Below are 23,206 nucleotides of genomic sequence, written 5' to 3' on the forward strand. Positions count from 1 at the left end.
GGTGTTTCTTATCTCCATTCCAGGGAGTAAAGATTATGTAGCTTAAGCATGATTGTTCGTAGTTAAAGAGATTAATTACATGCCTGGCACTTAGTGAAGGGGTTTTATTCCCTCCCTAACTTCAGGTGAAAATCTCTACCTGGGGAAACAACCTTTCTCGGAGAGGTGACCTTGGTTAAAATACATAGTGCCAAAAAAGTGAGCAAACACATTAAGAACAGTATGCCATATATGCCAGGTCGTTTGAAACAGCAAGGATGGACCAGCTCCCAGCATGAAATAACTTTGTCATCCAGGCTATTGACTTTTTATTCACTCAATAATATTCCACAGTATGCACCACCATTTGTTTTTCTAGATAAAGCAGCTAATTCTCGGGCTTCCTGGGTCAGGCTGCTAGCTTCTGTGGCAGCATTTGTCCTGTAGGTGCCACCTGGAATCCCCAGTGTCTCTTGATGGGGGAGGGTGAGTGTCAGCCCAGGGGTGAAGGAGAACTCTTCTCCAGGCACCTACTGGTAACGGGGTCCCCAATGAATCCCCCTTCCTGGTACTGCCGGTTCACCTGGTGTGGTTAGAGGTGGGCCTTGTGACTCAGTGGAGTGGGCATTGGTGAGAATGACCCTACCTGGCTGCCTTCTGTTGTTACATTAGAATTTAGAGTCAGAAAACACTAGACATGGGTCATCTTCTTGGGCCAGGGCAGGGGTGGAGAAGCTAGGGCTGTGTTACCTCTTCAGTCCTGAGGTCCCAAACATGTCACTTGCCTCCTTCCATATCTGACAGTTCTTCTTGGTTCCTTTTACATTATGTTGCAGGATGATAGTTCTAACAGGCAAGGAAGAGCAGAAGAAACATGTCTAAACTACCTTGTCTGAACTGGAAGTAACTCCAGAGATTTCAGAATGTGATTTTTAAATATATACAAACAATATGTGAATTTTTTTAATTCATATTTTAAATAGCTAAGTTATTCACAGGAGTTGCAAAACAATCCCTATAAAAAGGTTTGCAGCAAGATTCTGAAATACAAATGCATATTATATACACTATTTTGCATTTTGCTGTTTTCAAACAATGATCTGTCTTAGAGTTCATCTTTCCACATCACCACGTAAAGGGTTTCATCATTCTTTTCTCATTCACTTGCAATTCAGTTGTAGAGTTGAGCCATAATTTATTTTATAAGGCAAATTGATCATATTTTAAATATTTTTCTAATCTCATACAAATAAAACCACAATGAACTTGAATATATGCCATTTCTCACATGTGTAAGTATATCTGCATACATTTGCAGAGAGGGATTTCTAGGTCAAGGGGTGATATATGCTATTTTGCTACACATTACCAAATTGCCTTCCACAGGCATTGAGCCAATTTTCACTCCTCCTAGCAATGCATGAGAGTGCCGGGTTCCCACATGCTCTCTGACAAGAAGTGTTGTCAACAGTTTGGATTTTTGCCAGCTTGATCATTATTTCGTGAGAAAACAGAAATAACATTCTTTAAAGGCCTGGTGGCACTGAGCAAATGACAGCAGAGCTCTGAAAGTTGGGTCCTGCTCACAGCGTTAGTTACACTTGTTCAAGACAATAGAAAGGATGCAGTCTATTTCTGTAGTTATATATTTCTATCTTTATCTGAGTGTATTTTTGTATCTATATCTACACATCTGTATTAAGAGAAATATATGTGTATATATACCTATGTATATATATATATTAGATATGCTATATTAGATATGCTATAGTTTTATATAATTATATGGTTATAAAACTATGCAAATTGCCTTACAGAAATTTAGAGGGCAAAACTCTATGTATCAGAAGTGATTGACAAGGCCCTTGATTCTTTATTAAATAGTGGAATAGCAAAATTTCAGATTTCAGAACAGTATGGATGCCCTAAGGTTGGGTCACTTTCCTAGGATGAGGAGGTGAAAGGCCTTATTTGATGGCAGTGTTTCAACAGGTGGGGAGGGCATGGGGAATGGGAGTCACTGGAGACAGAAGGAATGTCTGCTCCTTAAAGATCTCACTAAAGGATCATGGAATGTTGATGCAAGAGCTGGGGGGCCTGGATGAACACCTTGGTGACAAACAGGAGCTCAAGCTGACAGGACAGACTGCAGAGGGCAGCCAGGCACAGCCAGGCTGGATGTCACAAGTAATTTGGGGCAGGGATATTCTCTTTTACACTTTCTAATGCTTCAAAAATTTTCTCTGAACAGCATGGATCTTTTTATTCTCTACTAGAGGCCTGGTGCATAAAATTAGTGCACAGGTAGGGTCCCTAGTCCTGGCTGGCGATCAGGGCTGATCTGTGGGGTGACCACTAGGGTGATTGGGGCCCCCACTGGCACCCGCCTTGGCCTGGCACCACCTTGCTTGCCCACCCTGCCCCTCACCATCAGTCACCATCAGCATGGTGACCAGGGCCCCTGCTTATACCCGCCTTGACCTGGCACCACCCACTCACTTGCTCCACCGTCCTGTCGCAGTCCCACTCGGATCGGGGCCCATAGGGGCTGGCAGTGCCTGCAACGTTGCCCGCTGCCAGTGCTGTGTCGCCAACGCCCACCATGGTCCATGCCGCCCCCTGGTGGTCAGCACACGTCTACCTCCAGGTTGGTCGAACTCTCACCTGTGGGGAAAATTTGCATATTATCTTTTTATTATATAAAATTAGTAGAGATCATTTCAAGTTTCTTTCTTCCTTTTTGTTAATCTTCACCTGAGGATATTTTTCTATTAATTTTTTTTTAGAGAGAGTGGAAGGGATGGGGAGAGACACTGAAAGATCAGTGAGAGAGAGAGAGAGAGAGAGAGAGAGAGAGAGACAGACAGACAGACAGACAGACATACCTATCGGTTGCTTCCTGCATGGGTTCTGACTAGGGCCAGGGATGGAGCCCACAACCCAGGAACATGCCCTTGACTGCAATTGAACTGGGACCCTTCATTCAATAGGTTGGCACTCTATCCACTGAGCAACCCAGCTAGGGCTCATTTCAAGTTTTTAATTATAAATTAAAATCATGCTAATGTAGGAATAAAGTGGAAGAGGAAAAAAGTGAAGCTTGAAATACTATTTCTGTGATAGTCTTCTTGGCTCCCATCATTCTTCCTGCTTAAAAAAAAAAAAAAGTCCAACTCTCTAATTAGGAGAAAAAATAAAAGTGAGTGCATTGGTTCCTCCATGTGATTTCCCTCAGAAATCAAAGCTCTCCCATTTTCAATTTTCTAACATGACAACATAAAACGATCTCATTAAGGGCTCTGTGAAATATTGGTAAAGTTTAGGCAGAGTTCAGGCAGCGAATTAAAAAAGTGCTTGAGAGCTTGTGGGAAAAGTGGATAACTTCAGATTTAAGTTCTCAGGAAGCTGAAACTGAACAAAAAGGGAAAGCTCACAGGTAATGATCAAAGACATTCCCAAAGCGCAGACCTGTCAGGAGCAAGGAGGCCACTCAGGCCCTGAGAGGCCCGCGGATTGGGAAGACCGTGAGATGCGTGTGAGAGGCTGAGTGTGCGGTGCCAGCAGGGACGGGTTTGGGCCACAGGTGCTGTCAGGGCGCCCGCTGCAGCCGCGCCCTCTTCTCACGGACACGGCCCGCCCCGTGGATGTAACGCAGAGGGGGTACGTTCTCACACCGGCTCTCTGATGGGATGGTGGACTCTCCGCTGTAACTTGCCTTGCAGTGAACCTTGCCAGGCTAACATGTGTGATCTGAAACCCTGCTACTGAAGGTCCCGTACCTCTGATGAGGTTTTCTTTTCCCCGAGTTCCCTGTCGGGCAGAAGGAGTTTTTTTTCCTGTGGGTGGGCGGCTGGTGTGGTGTCTGTGGGTGTGAGGGTGAGAGCAGCCGCGCACGGGGGCGCTGGCCTGCCCCCCTCCCCCGCTCCCTCCACCACCAGCGTGGACCCTGCGAGGCAGGCGCGTCCCCATCAGGCTCCCATTTCCAAAGCTTCCCAGCAGGAGCTGTAAGTCCAGTCTGACCAGGACAGCAGGGTGAGCGAAAACCCCATCCAGTTCGGAAAGGGAATGAAGTTCAGTGTAAATGTCTGTTCATGAAACAGGAAGATAGATTCCGTGAACGATGAGACCCGCGCCAGGACCCCATGTGCGGGAAAGCTGCGTGCACCCCCCACCACAGGGAACGGCTCTCCCGGGGTCTCTCCTGTGGGTACCAAGCTGGCCCTCCCTCTTGCCCCTGCCTGCCCCTCACTGTCTGACCAGGAATCGCATCTGCTTTCTCTAGAACCCTTTGCAGCGAGTCCCCCTCCGGATCATTTATGCGTCACAGCATATGTCAGGGGTCTGAGGGAGGCTGTGGTCACTGTGCCCTTGCCCCTGCCCCAGTGACTGTCCGCGCTCCCCTCAGTCCGGTCTGTGCGTACCTCCATGCCTCTCAGGGTGTTTCCAACAGCCCAGGTCAACCCTGTTCCCGCAGGTCCCGCTGGCTTCCTGTTGGTTTGTCTCCTCCAGACAAGCATTAGCATGGCAGGCACCTCTGAGGCCTCAGACGGTCTGCGCGCATACCCCCATGTCCCGTTATTCTCCAGAACAAGTCCGCGCCAAATTATAACTGTTCCGTTTTACAGGAGAGGGCCTAGCCAGCAGTTATCGGTAGCTTCTCCCTGTCTGGTACCGTGGTCGAACTGATTTTCCATTTCTGTGCGCCTTGTTCTACTTCATGTGAGCTCTCAGCAGAAGGGAGGTCCTTGCCATCAAACAAAGCCCAAGGCCAGTCCAAGGCGCCTGCTTACCTGCGAGAGGGAAGAGCTCAGACCAGCCTCTGCGCAAGACAGGCCGCAGCGCCTGGGGTGCCGGCAAGCAGGGGCGGCAGCACCCTGCTCAGCTCCCTGCTCTGAGCTGGTCAGACCGCAGCTCCAAAGGGCCTGGGAGCTACGGGATTCTGGGGATCCCATTTAAGCTTATGTTTTCTAAATTGCTTTTAGAATTAGAAAACAAATCAATAGAAATGGCAACTTTTTAAAAATTAACAAGCATCGTACATATTTCCAAATTTAGAATATTTTTATCCACTCTCTGACAATTTTATAGTACTTTATTCCCTGACAGCTCTTGAGCACTTTTTCTTTGGTTGCTTTCTTACATAATGTTTTACAGCTTTTTAAATTGATTTCAGAGAGGAAGGGAGAGGGAGGGAGAGATGGAAATATCAATGATGAGAGAATCATTGACCTTCTGCTTCCTTCACCCCCACCCTGAGGATGGAGCCCACAACCCCAGTATGTGCCCTGATGGGGAATCAAACAGTTACCTTCTGGTTCATAGGTCAACACTCAACAACTGAGCCACTCAGGCTGTGCTGTTTTATAATATTTTTACAGAGAATAAATGATAGTTCACTTTTCCTCTATTATGGTTGATCTCTATATTTTTAAATACATCAATCATTTAGAAAACACTTTTTCCAGTTTCATATTTAATTTTGATAACATCATATAAACTTTCAAAATAGTCATTGCTTTTTTTTACTTTAATGTAAAGCAATGTAACAATAGAATATAAAAAATAAAATATATGCTCCTAGTTTTTATCTGGTTACACAATAAAAAAAAAACTTAATATAATGGATGTTAAATATTGTCATCTTTTAGGTATCTTTAGTACCAAATATATCTATTTTTAGGAATATCTTCAGATCTTTATAAGCAAGCATTCAAACTTGTTTCCTTTCCCCCCCTTTTTTTTAAATAAGGTAAAATACATATAATTTAAAATGTACTGTCTTAGCCATTTTTAAATGTACAGTTCAGTGGTATTAAATGCATTCATTATGTGCTACCATCACCACCATCCATTTCCAGAACTTTTTCATCTTGTAAATCTGAATCTCTGTACACATTCAATAATATCCCCTATGCTGGGTATACTTTTACGCATGTGGTTAAAATTGGGAAAATTCCTGTCAAGTTCATAAATACATGTGTGATTTAGAAGCATTCCCCAGAGGTAGTGTTTGGTTGGGTTCCCAACAGCAAGTGCCACCCGCCCCCGCCAGTGCACTTCTGGTGCTGGGTGCTGGCTGGCACCCTCCTGAGGTGGCCTCTGGCAGCAGGAGCCCCTAAATCACAGCGGCAGCACTAGGATTCTTGAGAGGGGCTGCAAACCACACGCTCTCGGACCTGCCCCTTCCTGGATCCCCGTGTCTGTGGCATCTCCAAAGAGACCTAGCATGGGAAGGCGGCAGTGGGGAGGGCAGGAGAAATAGGCAGTGCTATTTGCCAGGTGGAGTTAAATCTTTTATTTTAACCTGTTTCATTAAATATCTTACTTTTACAAAAATGGTAGCTTTCTAACTTGTCAACCTGGTTTGGCTAAATTGTATTGCCCCCGATTTTCTTTCCTAGCTATCTCTACTTAGGGGGAACCTGGAGAGAAACACCTGTGGGAGGGCTGAAAGGTGGAGGGAAGCAGCAGGCACGCTCCCCCTCATCTGCTGGCATGGGCAGTGCACAGACAGCAGGACACCTCACGGTTTCCGCGGGTCCTCCTGGAAACCCGGTATGCGCAAGGGTTTGCTTGTTTTTCCTCCCTCACCTCATGCCCATTTACCCTTCTGGACTAGACTGCAAGCTCCAGCATCCCAGGCAAAAACAGCTGCCTACAGGCTGCGCACCCCGCTCCCACAGAGCCTGTTACCTACAGATCCCTGTCCATCTCCCCGTGGTCTGCTCCCCTGCTTAAACCCGGTTGATACACGTGTCTACAAAACCACAGAACCCTGTGAGCTCATTGCCAGGTTGCCGTTAGGGCTTTGCTAGGGGGCTGAAAGCTACAGCTTCTGTAGCTTTACCATAAATTTATCTCTGGCCCAAAGATCATGTCTGGGTTTCCCCTTTGGCGGTCATGTGGCTCATAACAATCAATATTCTGTGACCCATGGGAGGCTGCGGAAGAGTTGTGAGGGTAATCCGGGAGGAAAAATTACAAGGCTTCAAGTGTAATCTGGATGGAAACTGGCATCTCATGCATCAGTCCCCTGGGTAACAAAGTTAAATGTCCTCCCAGTGAGAGCAGCGTGGGGCATTTTGGTTCAGCTTCGTGTCAAATATTATGTGGACTGCTCATACTAAAAGATACACATTTTCATTGTAAAATGCCCCTCTTACAGTTAAAAAATAGGCATTCACCAACTCGTACAGGAAGACAGTCTTTATGGTGTGCAAAGGCAAAACAGTGATTTCTTTTAGCAGCCTGGCCTCCGTGCAGGGGGCTCTGGGCTCGTTAACAGCGACGGAAACAGACAGACAAGCATGGTGGAATTGTTCTCCACGTGCTTTCACTGGGGTTTCCTTATTTCTCTTTCTATTTGAGACCAGTTTAGAAACCTATGGCCACAATATAACTATTTTATGAGTGTCCATTTGTTTGCAGCAGGCAGAGGAGAGAACAAGGAGAGCAGAGCCAGGCAATGTCAGATTCACAGACCCACCCCTTCCCGGCGGGTGGCCTGGGAGAGGCTCACAGTGTAAGAACATGTTTGCATGTCCACAGATAGAAGTGCTTGCTACCTGGGGGGCCCTCAGAAATTTCCCAGCGACTGAGCTAAATTTGAAGGGAAAGGTGGGCTAGCTACAGAGGACAAACAATCCCCAAGCTCAGCCAAATAACAGCTTCTCTTGGGCTCACATCACACTGGAATGTGCAGTTACATGGAGACTAGGGCCACTTCTACCTTATGGTTTCACCTCCTTCTGGAACCTTGGGAACCTCCACCTGCCTGGGAGAGGAGAAAATATGAGAAAACACACATGAGAAGCCTCGCGGGGTCTCATGCCCAAGTGGGGCCCATGTCCCCAGCTTACTTCTTCTGGGGCAATGCTAACCACTAGCCCACAGGTGCCATGCTGCCCCACCTCTGACTCCTAAGCATGCTGTCACTTGTGGTGGGGAGGCTGCGGGATGCTTGACAGCCTAGGACACTGCTACTCAGCTGTTCAGGCCCAACTCAAGTTTATTGAGCATCCTGGCTAGTTTTAGCAGATCTGGCTATTTTTTTTTTTTTTTTTTTTTGTCAAATATAAACCAGACTTTGTACATTTCCTCATCATCCCATGTTATGTTGTGAATGGTGACTTGTCCATTTCTTCATGATTCTGTTGGAGAACAGAAATTGATTTTTCTTCTTAACATTCCTCAAAATCAGTATAACTATTAGTTATCAGTATAGTAACTGCAGAGCAGAAGTTATGCGTGGAATCCACAACCGATGGTGGAGGAAGGACACTTACCCACCAGGGAGCTGCTCGCCCAGCCAGACTGCTGGTGCGAAGCTGTGAGCAGTGGGCCCTGAGGGCTGGCTCTGTCTGCTGGCCCGGATGGATGCTCTCAGTACACACTAGAGGACACAGTGGAACAGGGCAGAAGAGGAGCAGGAACTGACAACATTTGAGCACCAATGATGTGCTTGACTATATATAAGTTTATTACAAACCTTCTGAGAAGTATTTTCTTCATCAGAAAATAATATCTCTGCCTATTTCTCTTTAATTGCTGCCTAATTAATTCTTATCAATATGATGCCACAATCTCAGGTCTATTAACAACACCTTCTTATGTTAAAGAAAACAGAAACTTAGAACAGCAAAAGGCTATAGTTCCAAAACCCTTAAGCAGCTCAGCCAGTGTGGCTCAGTGGTGAGCATTAACCCATGAACCAGGAGGTCACCATTTGATTCTGGTCAGGGCAGGTGCCTAGGTTTTGTGCAGGATCCCCAGTAGGGAGCATGCAGGAGGCAGCCAATTGATGGAAGTCAAGGCTGACTCCCATAAAACAAGCAGGGATGTTCCACGGTGATGTGGATCCACTGGCCGATGTGTGGCCCCTGCCAGGGGCAGCAGATAGGGGAGTGCACTGCCCCAGGCCCTGTGGACAGGGCGCGGCAGGACCCCCTGGACTAGTTTATCATGGGACTGTTGGGGTTGGAGCTCTGCACTGGGAAGCTCCACTCACCCGATGGCGCTTTCAATACTGAACCAGCGGACTTAGGGTGACACCATCTCCATTGCTGTTCCCAGCCACCTCCCCCTATTATGCTTCCTTCATGTGTATCTGTAATTTAAATGTATTTTGGATGGCAATGACAGATACATTTAAGGCTTAATCTTAAGATTGTATTAAATCAACTTGTAAACAATTATTTCCTTCATCAGAAAATAATATTTCTGCCTATTTCTCTTTAATTGATGCCTAATTAATTCTTATCAAGTATGATGCCCAAATAGGTGGAGTTGTAGATAAGCTATAGGATCATGGTCTTCAGGTTTAGCATGCACAGACTGGCCCTGACCTCCTTGTCCTGCCTTGCTGAATGCTTGGTTCTCCCTTGGGGGGTGGTGCAATGGTCTCCTCATTTGTTTCTGCCCCAGTATCTCTAGTCTCTCAGGAGGGCACCTCCACCAAGGACTCATGTGGCCTTCTTAGGTCCCCTCCAGATTCACCATCCACCATGTATTGAATACATATTAGGAACGAGGCCTGCCCATGAAAATATAGAAATATTCAAGATCCAATTTCAAAAAAGTCATCATATTAGTGAAAAATAGAATTTAACTTCCTCCCGGACCTGAGTTACCTTTGGAGAATGGGGCGATGCCTTATTCACCTATGGATCCCTAGCACCTACCTCTAAACTTAACACAGGGTTGGGATAAGGTACACATTTGATCAAGTCCCTGAAGGACCATGTGAATGCACTCAGTCTTGTTTGTTTATGGGACAAAATGGTAGAAAGCTCTTGATATATTTCACCATTTAATAAGTGTGGCTGTCAAAGTTTATTTGGAACAAGGCTTCTTAGGTTTTAAATTGCAAAAGAGTCACCAGGGGATTTGTTAAAACACAGTGACCATAGCCTTATGTGCAGAGGTTCTGATTCAGGATAGAGTCCATGAATCCATGTGTCCTGTATGCTCAGGGGGACGCCAGTGGCTGCTGGCCTTCGGAGCACACAGCAGAACCACTGCTTTGGAGTCACTCCTTCAGGAGCTGTGCGTGTCCTCTAGGGTCATGCCAGGGCATGCCTCCAGATTCCCCCGCTTCCTTCCACGCATTCCATCACCTGGCCTTACTCCACATGCACAAGGGGCACAAGGAAGGATCATATTAAGGATGTGTGCACATTTCTACTTTAAATACAGCACATTATTAGGGGTAATCACTGTCCATTTTACAGATTCATTTACTGGATCACAGGATAAGGATGGCATGATATATAATAGGCATATTAAAAACAAGATTCTCAATCTGTATTTCGAAACTGTTGCTTCATTTTATCTTTGTTTCAATGAACGTATTATGGTTTCTAAAGAAGAAAATGAAATATCGGTGTGGTTTGGGAGGGAAGTGAATATGGACACAGGCATACCTCTTTGCTTTGGAACTCACCACAGGTCAGCTGACAGGCCTGTTGCTCTATGAACACCATGGGCCAAAGGACAGGGCTCCAGGCACTGGGCACGATGTCCTGGAGGAACCCAGAGCACCTTCTGGGACCTGTCCCGTGACCTAATCCCTGCCCCCCAGCTTGGTTCAGGTTTATAGAACTATAATTTACATCATAAATTTCATCCATTCAAGGGGTAGAAGGTCATTGTTTCTAGTATATTCACACAGTTGTACAATCATCACTACCTAATTTCAACACCCCAGGAAGAACCTCCGTACACTTTAGCAGTAATTCCTCATTCCTGTTGACCAACCCCCCAACCCCTATCTCCAGCCCCTGGCAGCCACCAATGCACTGCTGTCTGCATGGACTTGTTTTATACGGACATTTCACCTAAAGCGAGCCATCCTATATGTGACCTTTGTGATTGCTTCTCTCCCCTAACATAATGTCCTCAGGATTCAGGATCCATCGGTGTTGTGCCATGGCACGCATCAGCACTTCATCCTCTCTGAGACCTAACAGTATTTCCCTTATGCAAATATCACCTTTGTCATTCATCAGTTAATAAGCATTTGGATTGTTTCCATTGTAGGGCCATAGTGAATAATGTTCCCATGGACATTCATGCACAGAATTCAGTGGGGACATTATTTTTATTTCAATAGAGTAGCTATTTAGGATTTGAATTGTTGGCTCATCTTTCTCTTTTCATAAAGCTTTTATTTTGAAATAATTCACTGTAAATTGAAAAAAAAAATTGTATCATGAGATCCTATGTACCCTTGACTCAGTTTCTCCAATGGTAACATCATGTATAACTGTTGTATATCATCAAAACCAGGAAAACAACATTGGTGAAATGCACAAAGCTTATTCAGAATGTTCCATTTTGACATGCACTCCCATGTGTGCATGTGTGTAGGGGTGTGTGTGTGTGTAGGGGAGTGTGTATGGTTCTGTGCAATTCTATTATGTGTAGTTTTGTGTAATCAGCACCTTAATCAAGATGCAAAACATTTCATCACAAGAACTTCTTGTGTTGTCCTTTCATAGCCACACACCCATCTCACTCCCATCCCAACCTTCACCAACCACTGATATGCTTCCATCTCCACTAGCCTCCACTGAAGTAGTGACAGTGTTACAGAATCTATGTCTATTCTCAGCCTCTACCAACTATGTGCAGACTGGGACAACAAATATCTATTTTATACTTATAGCCCTAGACATTTTTTAACTAATTTCAGAAATCCCATCAGTTTTAACATAATTTTTCCTCATTGAAACCAGGCCAAGGCACAGTCCCACAAACCTACTGCACAAGGAGTTTGAAACCAGGCCAAGGCAAACCTACTGCACAAGGAGATTGATAAACTAAGTTAAGTAACTATTAAATGCAAAAAAGATTCACAAGCATTTATTTGATAGAATTAATTAGATCTTATTTATGTCTGTAGACCTAGGTACATCTATAACTAAATATGCAGTCACTTGGTAAATATTAGATTTCTGGGGACATGAGGAGCAAAGAAGGAAATCGGACTGAAACATTTTTAAAGCCTTAAAAGTACTATTTACTTGTCATCTAAGTTTTATGTCTATGTCTATAGTCTTACAATAAGAATATAAGTGGTGAGGCAGAAAAAACGTAGCTCTGACCTTGGTACTTGAAAAGGTGAGTCTAAATAAAACTATTTTGCTGTCTGAATACTATCATTATCTTTAATGAGAATGGGCTTCACAAGGACATTTCAAATTGTACCTTAGGCAATAAATTAGCTGCAGGACTAGATTTGGACTATTTTCCTTAAATATGAAAACACTGATTTAACTGCTCTGTCCAGCTACATTTTATATCTGCACATATTAATTTAAAAATCGATTCTAAAGAATCTTAATATGTCCATCAGTGTCCTTGTCATTAATGAGCATATGTGTGTCCATAATGCCAGACCTTCCCATCAGCACTAGCACTCACTGTTGGTAATGGAGACACATCTCGCCACTTATAAAGCTTCTTTTATTTTTCCTCCCTGGGCAGGCATCTTCTTCCAGCAGGAAATTTGATGATTGTCTTAAAGTGGCCTCCAACGCCAAATCAGAACTTGTATAAGACATAGAGTGTCTTTTTAAATGAGTGGAGATGATAATTTAATTGTTCTTCATATATCTAGATGGATGATGATAGATATATAGAAAGATAGATAGATAGAGAGATAGATAATTTTGAATCACTTTTGCATTTTTGGATTAAGCCCCCACTTGGCCTTTGTGTCTTTTTAAAATACACTATTGGGTATTGACTGCTGATTATGTAAGTTTTTAGTGTTATTCACAAGTGAATCTGAAGTTTTCTTTATTGGTGTGGTCTTGGTTGGACTTGGGGATCACCTTTGGGCTTATTGATAATGGTGAATGACACCAGAATATTAGAGCTCAGTCTTTGAGTTCGAAGAAAAGAATTCAGAGCCAAGAAATCAAATACAAGTGAAAGTTTATTACAAAGTCAGAGGTAGAAGAAGTGAGCCAGCCTGCTGTGCTGCATGGACTCAGGAAACATATTACAGAGGCACAAGAAGGGCCCTAGGAGCTTAGGAAAAAGAAAACACACCTGAGGGAAGGAGGCAGGGGGAAGGTGCAGCTTGCTCCAGAGCAAGAGAGAGAGAGAAAGAGTGCACTAGGTTCTTTGTCTTAAGGTGTTGTATCTATTTTCTAAAGGCAAGCATTTTCAGGAGAGGATTTCAATAGAATATTCATCAGCTTTCCAGGTGTGTCCTTTCAAGATCATGGTTTCTACTGATTGGCCAGCACTAGGATCAAGGGTCCTTGATCATTGCATCTGGTCCTGATGACAACCATGGCATTGCTCTGTCTGATTTTGCTGCTTCTCTGGGTCTAGAGCTAAAACACAACTGAGCCTTCGATATTTTCTCTAGTTTGATCAAAACGCTGTCTCTGTTATCTGGGGTCAGAGGCTCTACTGCCAAGATTATGTGATGTGAGTCAGACTTCATTGTCTTGAGGGTTTCATGCTTAAAGGAAGTAGTAATGAACAGTCATTAAAGTGGTCATCAAAGGCTTCTATGGTAGTCATATGAGGCTCTTCTCCAGCCCGCTTGTTTCTCCTTTAAGGGGTCTACCACATAACTAGTGACCTGCCAGGAAAGGAAAGCTCAGGGGAGGGTCTGAATAACAAGACCAGCTGATATATTAGAGCAGGGGTCCTCAAACTTTTTAAACAGGGGCCAGTTCACTGTCCCTCAGACCGTTGGAGGGCTGGACTATAGTTTAAAAAAACAAACAAAAAACTATGAACAAATTCCTATGTACACTGCACATATCTTATTTTGAAGTAAAAAAACAAAACAGGAACAAATACAATATTTGTATTTGCATGTGGCCTGTGGGCAGTAGTTTGAGGACCCCTGTACTAGAGGATAAAAGGTCACCCTGTGTGCAAGTTCCCACCTTACAATTATCCACTGCTAGGCCCTCGGTGACCCTCTGTATCTAGCCTGTTCCTATTCTGCCATGTCTCTCTAGCTGCCTACTATATCACTTACTCTGTATAGCAATTTGAAAGATTTACTTTTTTTCCCTACGCTTTGGAGAGGTATAAGTGGCATTATAAAATTCTATACTTTAATAGATACCATATGATTCTAATGTCTTGTTGTAGAGGAGACTTTTAAATAGTTTTTATTTATTTTATAGAAATTGGTCTTTTAATATTTTTTCTATTTTTATTGGGGTTACTTTTGGTAAACTTTAAAACCATGAATTACCTGAGGTGAAGAAGCATGTATTTTTTATTTAGTTTCTGAAAGCCAAGGCTAAAGTTACTGAGAAGTTTGTAGGGTGTCAATAAATTTGTATTCACTTCCTGTTGTGCAGTGTGTGAGGCCTGCAGTACAGGAGGAGCAATGTTGCTTACGCGTAGCAGGCTTGAACTTCCTGGAAGTGTGGGTGGACTCAACATATGTATAACCTTCACTTCCTTCTAAAGCTTCACATAAACAGCAATAAATGATATAAATTTCCTTAAATGGCTCAGTTTGCAGCTGACCAGAGAAGCACCTTGAGTCTTAACCACAACCAGTCCTTCAACTTTAGTGATGGGGTGATCATAAGAGATCTAAACACGTACATGGCTGGTAGCTAGGGAAGCTGGAGGGAGAGATGGCCCATCTGGAGCAGCAGCTGGCATGGTGTGGCCAACTCACATTAGCAAATGAGGTCTGCCGTTAAGTGACAACATGTGTAACTATATAGCACCTCGTGCCCTGGACTGACGTTCCAAGTGTAAAATAAATGTGTGCACAGTGTCACTTCCACCTTCCACATCTCATGTCAAAGACCCTCTAAATTATAGAACCTAACACACCAGGAGAAAGCACTGAAGACACTACATAGAGGTTTCCCAAGACGTGGTCCAGCCAGGTAGTACTACAGTGCAGTCCTCGGAGGACAAACTACCCATATTTGCTTACAGCAATCAGTAATTGAGAGACCACAGTTAGTATGAGAGGACTACCTACCGAAGAGGACCTGTCATCGCAGAAGAGAGTTTAACATGAAAGACACACACAAACACACACACACACACACACAAACACACACACACACACAGTTGAGGGGAAACGGTATGTTTAAAGAGATGGAAGGGTCAAAGAAATTATGTTATAATAAATATTTTCACAAATATTAGAGAAATATTGCATCAATGAATCAGGAATTGCATATTATTAAAAAAGGAATATTCAGAGGGAATAATATTCCTCTATTATAAGAATAAACACTCTATGTAATTTAAAAATGTCACAACTGAAATAGCAAAAAACTGAAAATAACCCAAATGAACTGAGAATTACTAGCAAAAGCCGACATCTCTGCACAGAAGGGCTGTTGGGTCTACTAGTTTTTCATAACAAACCTTGTGATTCATGTTCTAAACACCACAAGGCTTATTATCATTAAAAGAGTCAAGTAAAAAACCTTACCAAAAAGAGGCAACATTTCATGAAACAATGCAGTAGTAATAATAATAGTTATAATCATATTTATCAAGCATTTCCTAAGTGCCAAGCACTGTGCTAGGTGCTATCTGTGGATTATCTCTTTGAATCCTCACTACAATTGTACACAGATTCCTTTATACCTATATCCCATGAGAAAACTAGTGCTTTGAGAGTTTGTTAGCTATCTAGTGCTGCAAAATGTTGCAACAGACACCACAACTTCATAGTTTCTCTGGGTCCTTGAGCAACTTAAACTGAGTGGTTCTGCCTGGACCTCTCACCGGGCTGCAGTTAAGGTGTTAGCGAGAGTTGCAACCATTGCAGTGTTTGGCTGCGGAGCTCTGCATCAAGGCCCACTCCCATGGCATGTCTCATGAGGGTCCACCCTCACTCATGCGAGCCTTTCCTCAAGGCTGCCTCTGGCATAGCTTGGCTTCCCCAGAGTGAGTAATCCAGGATTACCCAAGGTGGGAGCCACTGTCTTTCTATAAAATGACATTTATCCTTTTTGTCATATTGTCATATTGTCATATTGTCTTAGAGACACATCCATAAGTCCAGCCCACACTCAAGGGAGGGCATGAATTCATGAGCAAGATATGAATACCAAGAGTGAGGATAGAATGAGTTAGCTTAGCGGTTGCCTACCACAGGTGAATTGGCTTATCCAACCTCCAATAGGTATAAATGGTAGCCCTGTGATGCAACACCATACAATTTAACTCCAAGGTTTAAGCTTCTTTTAAAAAAATGTTTTTTATTGATTTCAGAGAGAGGAAGAGAGAGGGAGAGATAGAAACATTAAGGAAAGGGAAATATCAATCAGCTGCCTCCTACTGGGGATGGAACCTACAAGCCAGGCATGTGCCCTGATCAGGAACCCAGCCAGCGACTTCCTGGTCCATGGGCTAAAGCTCAACCAACTGAGCCACACACCCATCGGGCCCACGGCTCCTGTTCTTAATCGCTATGTAAGCCCCCAAATATGCTTGAGTGAGACAGCAACAACCCTTCCACATGGTTGTTATGTTGGGAGTGTGGGAGTGGCTGGGGAGAGACACCACACCTAGAGGTGATTTCCACACGCATGACACATACCCATAATGCATGACACAGCAGTTATTAGGTTTGGGAAAAGAGAAATCAGCTCTATATTATGGTCAGTATGTAGAGTGGAACTGTAACTCTCTCATTTATTTCCTAGTTCAGAAAGTGTATATGGCTGCAAGAGAGAAGTCCATGAGTGCAAAGATAACCTTGAAGTCACTCTAATTTATAAAAGCTCAAATCCTCTCAAGATTTAGAACTTTATCGGTAATGAATTATTTGAGGCACCCCTCATGCTTGATCATGACAAACGGCAGCTTCATTTTCCTGGGACGGGACATTCGTCACAGGGACACGTTGGCAAAGGTGAAGATTTGGTGCTCTATCTTTGAAGCTTTTGGGAGCCACTGTCTTTTAAGCATGGGATGATGACACAATTGGATGTGTACCTGCTGCTCAAAGTTATACCATTTTGTCGAAAGCATCAGGGAGCATCCTGTATTCTCATGCATAAGACGGCAGATGCCTCCTTTATACCCTGCCAGATTCATTCATGTTGGTGTAATGAGATTTCTATGTTTCTCACATCTGCGGATTGGTCAAAGTAGTCTATCTCAGGGCTTCTATGTCTGCCTCTCTCTGAACACAGACAGAGCTTCATGGCAGCAACCAGGCTGTGAGCTTCATAAGGCCCAGACTGGTTGCCTTCTTCATGTTCTGTCGTGTAGTGGCAACCACACTGTTGACATATGTTAACGACTTGATAAATGCTTGTTAAGTTAAAATAAACTTGATTAGTCACTGTGTTGAGCTCTGGACATACATTAATAAGTTAGTGCCATTTTACTTTATTAGTAAAAAGTCATGACTGTATGTGTCCATTCGGTTTTACATTCATTGATCAAACCCGTGCTGTGAAGATGGCACTCTGCCAGATGCTGGAATGTGTGCCAACAGCACACGGCCACCACTCTCACATGCTGTCACTGGTAGTCCTAGCTCAACACACCGTGCAGGCATCCAGGAGGGACATACACATCAGCACACAGAAGGTCATAGCCGAGGGAAGGGGGGAATCTTGAAGGGTGTGACTTCCGAGCTGGTGAAAAGAGTGACTGTTAAGTATTGGGATGCTGGTTTGTTAAGACTTGAGGGGAAGTCGAGGTTATAGGGGAAGGAAGGAAGCCAAGATTGACAGTCAGTAGAAGTATAAGTAACTGATGCATCTAAGGAATATGCAGAGCCATGCAACGTTTCCTTCCCACTGCCTTTGTGTCTCCCCAGCCCTCTACGAGCGATCCTGCGAGGTGTACCGGCACCGAGGGAACACCGCTGGCTTCTTCCACATTGACCCGGATGGCAGCGGGCCGCTGGGAGCTCTGCAGGTGTACTGCAATGTCACAGGTGAGGGTACAGACTTCTCACTCAGCTCTGTCCAGCTGTGTGATGGCACACGGCCAAGGGAAGTCCACGGCAAGGGACATGCTTGCAAATAAAAGATCACGTTCCGGGGGGAAATGACATTTTAGTAAATAATAGAATTAGTAGCTAGGTTATTTTCATGAGAGAAGAAAACTTGTTAACAGGCTTCGTGTTCCACCAAAACCAAGAGCTAATTACCAAGAATTTTCTATAGAACTTGTCACGGATGTTTTCTTTTTTAGAACTCAAAACCAGAAAGCACATGAAAACATCCAACCAACAAAAAATAAAACTCAGAGTGAATAGGAAGCTTGACTCAGGTGGTGGGAATGCCTGGCCCATGCCTGGCCCTGAGGACTGTGAATCGGCGTTCTCTCCGAGCTTCTGGTGCGGTGGGAATAGCGCTTTCTACGACTCAGAGCTGTGAGGAGTAGGCACATGCCCGTGTATCCTGTATCGGAGCAAGCAGTCAGACTAGTTTCCTTGTGGATGCCTCAGGGAAAAGGAGAGTGAACTATTTGCTTTTTCTGGATATTTTATTTATGCTGCCACTTCATTCTAAGTGCCTAGTCAGAGTCAGTTATTTCATAGGCTTAGAGACTGCATCTGATCACTACTTTATTTTGAAAAATAATTCTACAAAGCCACAATTTGAGGTAATCGTTTCCGAAAAACATCGCATGGTGAGTGCACTCTCCACTGTGAGCCATAATGGGCACATCCACGGGTTGGGGTTCCAGCCTAACTTGGAGGGGCCACAGAGTCATGCAGTGAAATGGGAAGCAAGGAGCTGCTGAGATAATACCTAGTCTTGGTGAATCTCAGCAGCTCCAGCTCCTCAGCAGCAAGGCGGCCCCTCCGTGGAGCTCGGTCTGAAGCAGACTCTGTCCTGGGCTCTAGGGATGCACAGAGAAATAAGACATAGTCACTGTCCTTCACGAGGCAGTAAAATTGGTGATACTAACGTGAAAAATCACAGGTAAACATGCAAGCAAACCTTTGCAAAAATGGTGATTAAGGACACTTAGCAATCCACCCATCTAAATACAAAGGGCCGCATCTTTTTCTGCAGAAAATGCTAGTTTCATGGAATTGATTGCCATTTCATTGAATTTCCATAATTCTTTATCTGCATAATGCATATATGCTAGCTGCTTCTCCCCAGCTTTATAAATAAATTAGGAATCATGATGCTGTTTCCTTTTCAAGGTTTTGGTAAACTACAATGCTCAACAGCCTGGTCAAGTACTAGGTAGGGTTTTCTGTGGATCCTAGTTATTTCAAAACTAGGGGCCCAGTGCATGAATTTGTGCACCTTGAAAGGAACTGTGGGCTGTGAGGCTGTGGTAGGCACAGGGATGAGTCTCTGGCCATCCTCCTCACCCCCACCCAACCGTTCCCGCCGTGGCCCCTGTCTGTCAGCAGCCCCACTCCCGCCACTGCTGCTCCCACATGCTGACAGTACTGGCCCTGATCACACCCGCTGATGGAGCAGAGCGATTGGGGCCAGTGCAGCCGTGGACAAACTACGGCCCGCGGGCCGGATCCAGCCTGTTTGAAATGAATAAAACTATTGAAAAAAAAGATGGTACCCTTTTATGTAATGATGTTTACTTTGAATTTATATTAGTTCACACAAACACTCCATCCATGCTTTTGTTCTGGCCCTCCAGTCCAGTTTAAGAACTCATTGTGGCCGTCGAGTCAAAAAGTTTGCCCACCCCTGGGCCAGCGCCATCAGTGGGTGTGAGCAGTGACTGATGCCCCAATCGCCCCTCAGGAGCAGGGGGAGGTGGAGAAGCCCTCAGGAGCAATCAGAGCTAGCAGCCACTGCTTGCACCTGCTTATGGTGCAGAGTGATCAGGACCAGTGCTGGGCACTGGCTGCAGGTGTGAGCGGCGGCTCTGGCACCAGCAGTAAGTGCAAGCGGGGGTGGTGCCAGCAGCAGGTGCAAGTGCCAGGCAGGACTGCAGTGTGCGGGAGCAAAGAATTTTCAGTAACCACCAGAGGCTTGCCCCGTTGACCGCAACCAGTGCCCCAGCTTGGTCTGGTGCCCCAGCTCACCTGCTCCACCATCCCACCACAGCCAACGCCTGCCATGTTCTGCACACACCCCCTGGTGGTCTGTGCACATCATAGTGACTGGTTGTTCAGTTGTTCCACTGTTTGGTCTATTTGCCTATTAGTCTTTTATTATATAGGATGTAATTAATATGTGGATCTGTGGGGGTTCTTGCTAAACATATAGACTTCCCTGCCCTATAAATTTTAATTCAGTAAATGCACGTTTACTAAGTTCTCCCAGTGAGTCTGAGGCACATTGTCGTTGGTCCATACTTTACCAAAATCAAGGACATGATTTGGCTGCAGAATAAGGCAAAGATCCATGCTTGCTGATGTGTGATCAGCAGCTACCACCTTCAGAAACTGAATTGAAAGGTTACAGATATCGTTTCTTTAACTCTGAGGTAGATCGCCTCACCTCTATCTTGCACAGAAGGAAAGAGAGTATGAGAATTTGACAGCTTGCTCGAGGTAATAATCTGGAACTAATAGTCAAGACTCGGGAAGCAAACAAAAGCTTCTGGCTCAGTAATAATGTGTATCACTAAACATTAATTAGATACTTTGTATTGCCTATGTTTTACTTTCAAAAGTGCTTTTATTTTTGTTATAAAATAAATCAATATCAATTATAAAAATTTAAGGGGAAAAAGGTTAAAGAAAATGTTAAAGTCACCTATCAACCACAATCCATAGATTGCTATTGTTATTTTGTTAGAATTTTCTTGTGGCTTTTCTCTATGAATATATGTGTTTTGAAATATATGTCTTAAAGTTGTGAAGTTGATAGACTAGCATAGACTTGTCCATATATCATTAAAATATGTACAGTAAGTAAAGTATAAGTTTTAAAACCCTCTAAAATAACCAATGGCCAGTGGCTCCATTGGTTGGGCGACATCCTATGCACCAAAAAGGTTGCTGGTTCCACATGCCCAAGTTGCGGCTCCATCCCCAGTGGGGTGTGTGCAGGAGGTAGCCAAACAACGTTATGCTCTCACATTGATGTTTCTGTCTCCCTTTCCCTTCCTCTCTCTAAAAATCAGTAAAAACTATTTAAAATAAAATAATGTAAGTTCAGTGACACAGAGGTATGATTGACTCATAGGTCTCATTGGCATGGAATCTCTGTGTGTCTTTGGGAAGCTTCGTCTCAGGGTTTATGTTGGTATTTTGCCAGGAATGGCTAGAGATGACTGCTGCATTTAAATGTGCCTGTCTTGCCGATGTGACCCTGAAGGAGTCAGGACCTCTGAGTCATGTCCCTGAGGTGCGAGGTTTCATTATGCATGGCTGGGCATTTCTTTAAGTACGTTATTTGGTCACATCCAGTTGGAAAGTATACAGGTTTTTGTGTTGTTGTTTTTTTCTAAAACAAACCTCTGGGCAGGCTGAATTATATAATTCTCATGTTTAACTGAGAAAAAATTTTGTACATAAATATATGATAGTCAAGTCCATACTTTTTATTTGTAAAATGTTAAATGTTCTTAAGTAAGTAATTAAGACACTAGCAAAGTGTGGCATGGAGTGTTCAGGGAAGAGAGGGAAGTAGAAGGATGAGAGGACATGGACAGAACACAGAATGGGGGTGGGGGAGGAAAAAGGGGGCTTGGTCTGCGTTTAACTCCCATTTATGAAAGCACCAAGTTGCTGTTCTCTGCCCTTGGGGGTAGCGTCACTGGGTAATGCCACCAGGAGTATAAATAGCCCCGGCAGGCAGCGGTCTGGGTTCTCTTCCTGACTCTGACCAGCAGCTGGGTGCTCCTGGCCTCTTTGCAGGTCTCTAATTAAGGACCTGGGCCCAGGCCATCCCCATTCAGCATTCCCAAGAGACTTGTGAGGTCCACAGAAGGGGGAGTTTCTAAGAAGTCTGCAGATATTTGCAAATAGAAGTCCTGAGGGTGAGGAAGGATGGTTTAGTCAGGGAAAACAGTTCATGTGAATCCCAAAGGCATCTCTTTAAAACATACCCTCGGGGAATGTTTTAGTTCTCCTTTCTGTAGGCACAGTAGCACCCCACCCTTCAGGAGGTCTCAGTCTGTGCTTCTAGCCACCATGACCTACCCCTACTGCAGGAAGAGCCCAGGAGGGAAGATTCCCAAAGCCCAGCAGCCACTGTCTCCTGGGATGTAAGCATCATGAGCTGTGCAGCGGAAAGGAGGCCAGTTTAGGGAGTAACCTGCAGGGCTGACTAGGGTTAGTGAGGAAGTGGACTGACCTAGGCCTCTACAGATTTTGACAATGTGTCAGCCTCAAGATTGCACCACTGCGCCCGGGACTAGTGGGTGGGAGATAGGGAAGGCCCCGAGTTTGGATGGAGGATGGACTGAAGTTGTGGATGAGGCAGATAAAGGGTAAGTTTCTGTAGGAATACACATTTGGCCTACTTTTCACATCTGAATGATTTACAATTCATTTCAGCTCAATGTAAAAGTGCACATTCCAGACACTGTGCAAACTGCTAGTTTTGTTAATAAGAAATTGTGTCTGCATTATTTTCTCCAGGCTTCTACAATAAAAATACAAATTGACTGGCTTAAAAACAAACAAAAACCAAAGTACATTGTTTCTAGCCTTGGAGACTAGAGTCCAAAACCAAGGAGCCTGCAGTGCCAGGCCCCTCTGAACCCTGTGGGGGGAAGCCTTCCTTGTTCCTCATCCTCAGGCCTTCCTAGGCTTATAGAGGCAGCACCTCAGTCTCTGTCTGTGGGAGGCTGTCACCTGCCTCATGGGACATAGTCACAGTGACCATCTCTTCCAGTGACAGTGTCTCTCTTCTCTTCTTGTAAGGATGCTGGTCATATTGGATTATGGCTCAATTTAAAGTGTATAACTTCATCTTTATTTTATTGCATTTGCAAAGCTCTGGAGGTCAGGACTTTACATATATTTGGGGAAATAATTCAAGCCACAACAATGTCATTTCAGGAACAGTCTGCATCACAGGTATCACCGTAGAAACATCCAAACATGTAGAGAATTTTTCTGAGTTTATTTGAGCCAAGATGATGACAATTGCTGGGAAGCAAAACCTCAATGGATTGTAAAAGTGTTCCAGAGAATGGCAGTTTTGTACCTTATTTTATACAATGGAATTAAAAGAAAAAATGGAAGTAGGTTACATGAAATCCACTGTTGATAGATTAGGGAGGTGGGAGAAAGTGAAGCAGGGAAACCTCTGGAACTGGATAAAAAGTAAAAAGATAGACACTTCTTTTAATATATATA

At 44.2% G+C, this 23,206-nt stretch overlaps 1 protein-coding gene across 1 annotated transcript in view; it reads left to right on the forward strand.

Annotated features, from left to right (window-relative positions):
* Window positions 1–23,206, forward strand: part of CNTNAP5 (contactin associated protein-like 5) — an 866,926-nt gene that overhangs the window by 535,691 nt on the left and 308,029 nt on the right. Inside the window, exon 12 of the mRNA XM_006776823.2 lies at window positions 17,774–17,893. Coding sequence (XP_006776886.1) covers window positions 17,774–17,893 — 120 coding nt within the window. The remainder of the gene's footprint in view (window positions 1–17,773; window positions 17,894–23,206) is intronic.

The sequence above is a fragment of the Myotis davidii genome, unplaced genomic scaffold (genome assembly GCF_000327345.1).
Source record: "Myotis davidii unplaced genomic scaffold, ASM32734v1 scaffold249, whole genome shotgun sequence".
Lineage (NCBI taxonomy): Eukaryota > Metazoa > Chordata > Mammalia > Chiroptera > Vespertilionidae > Myotis > Myotis davidii.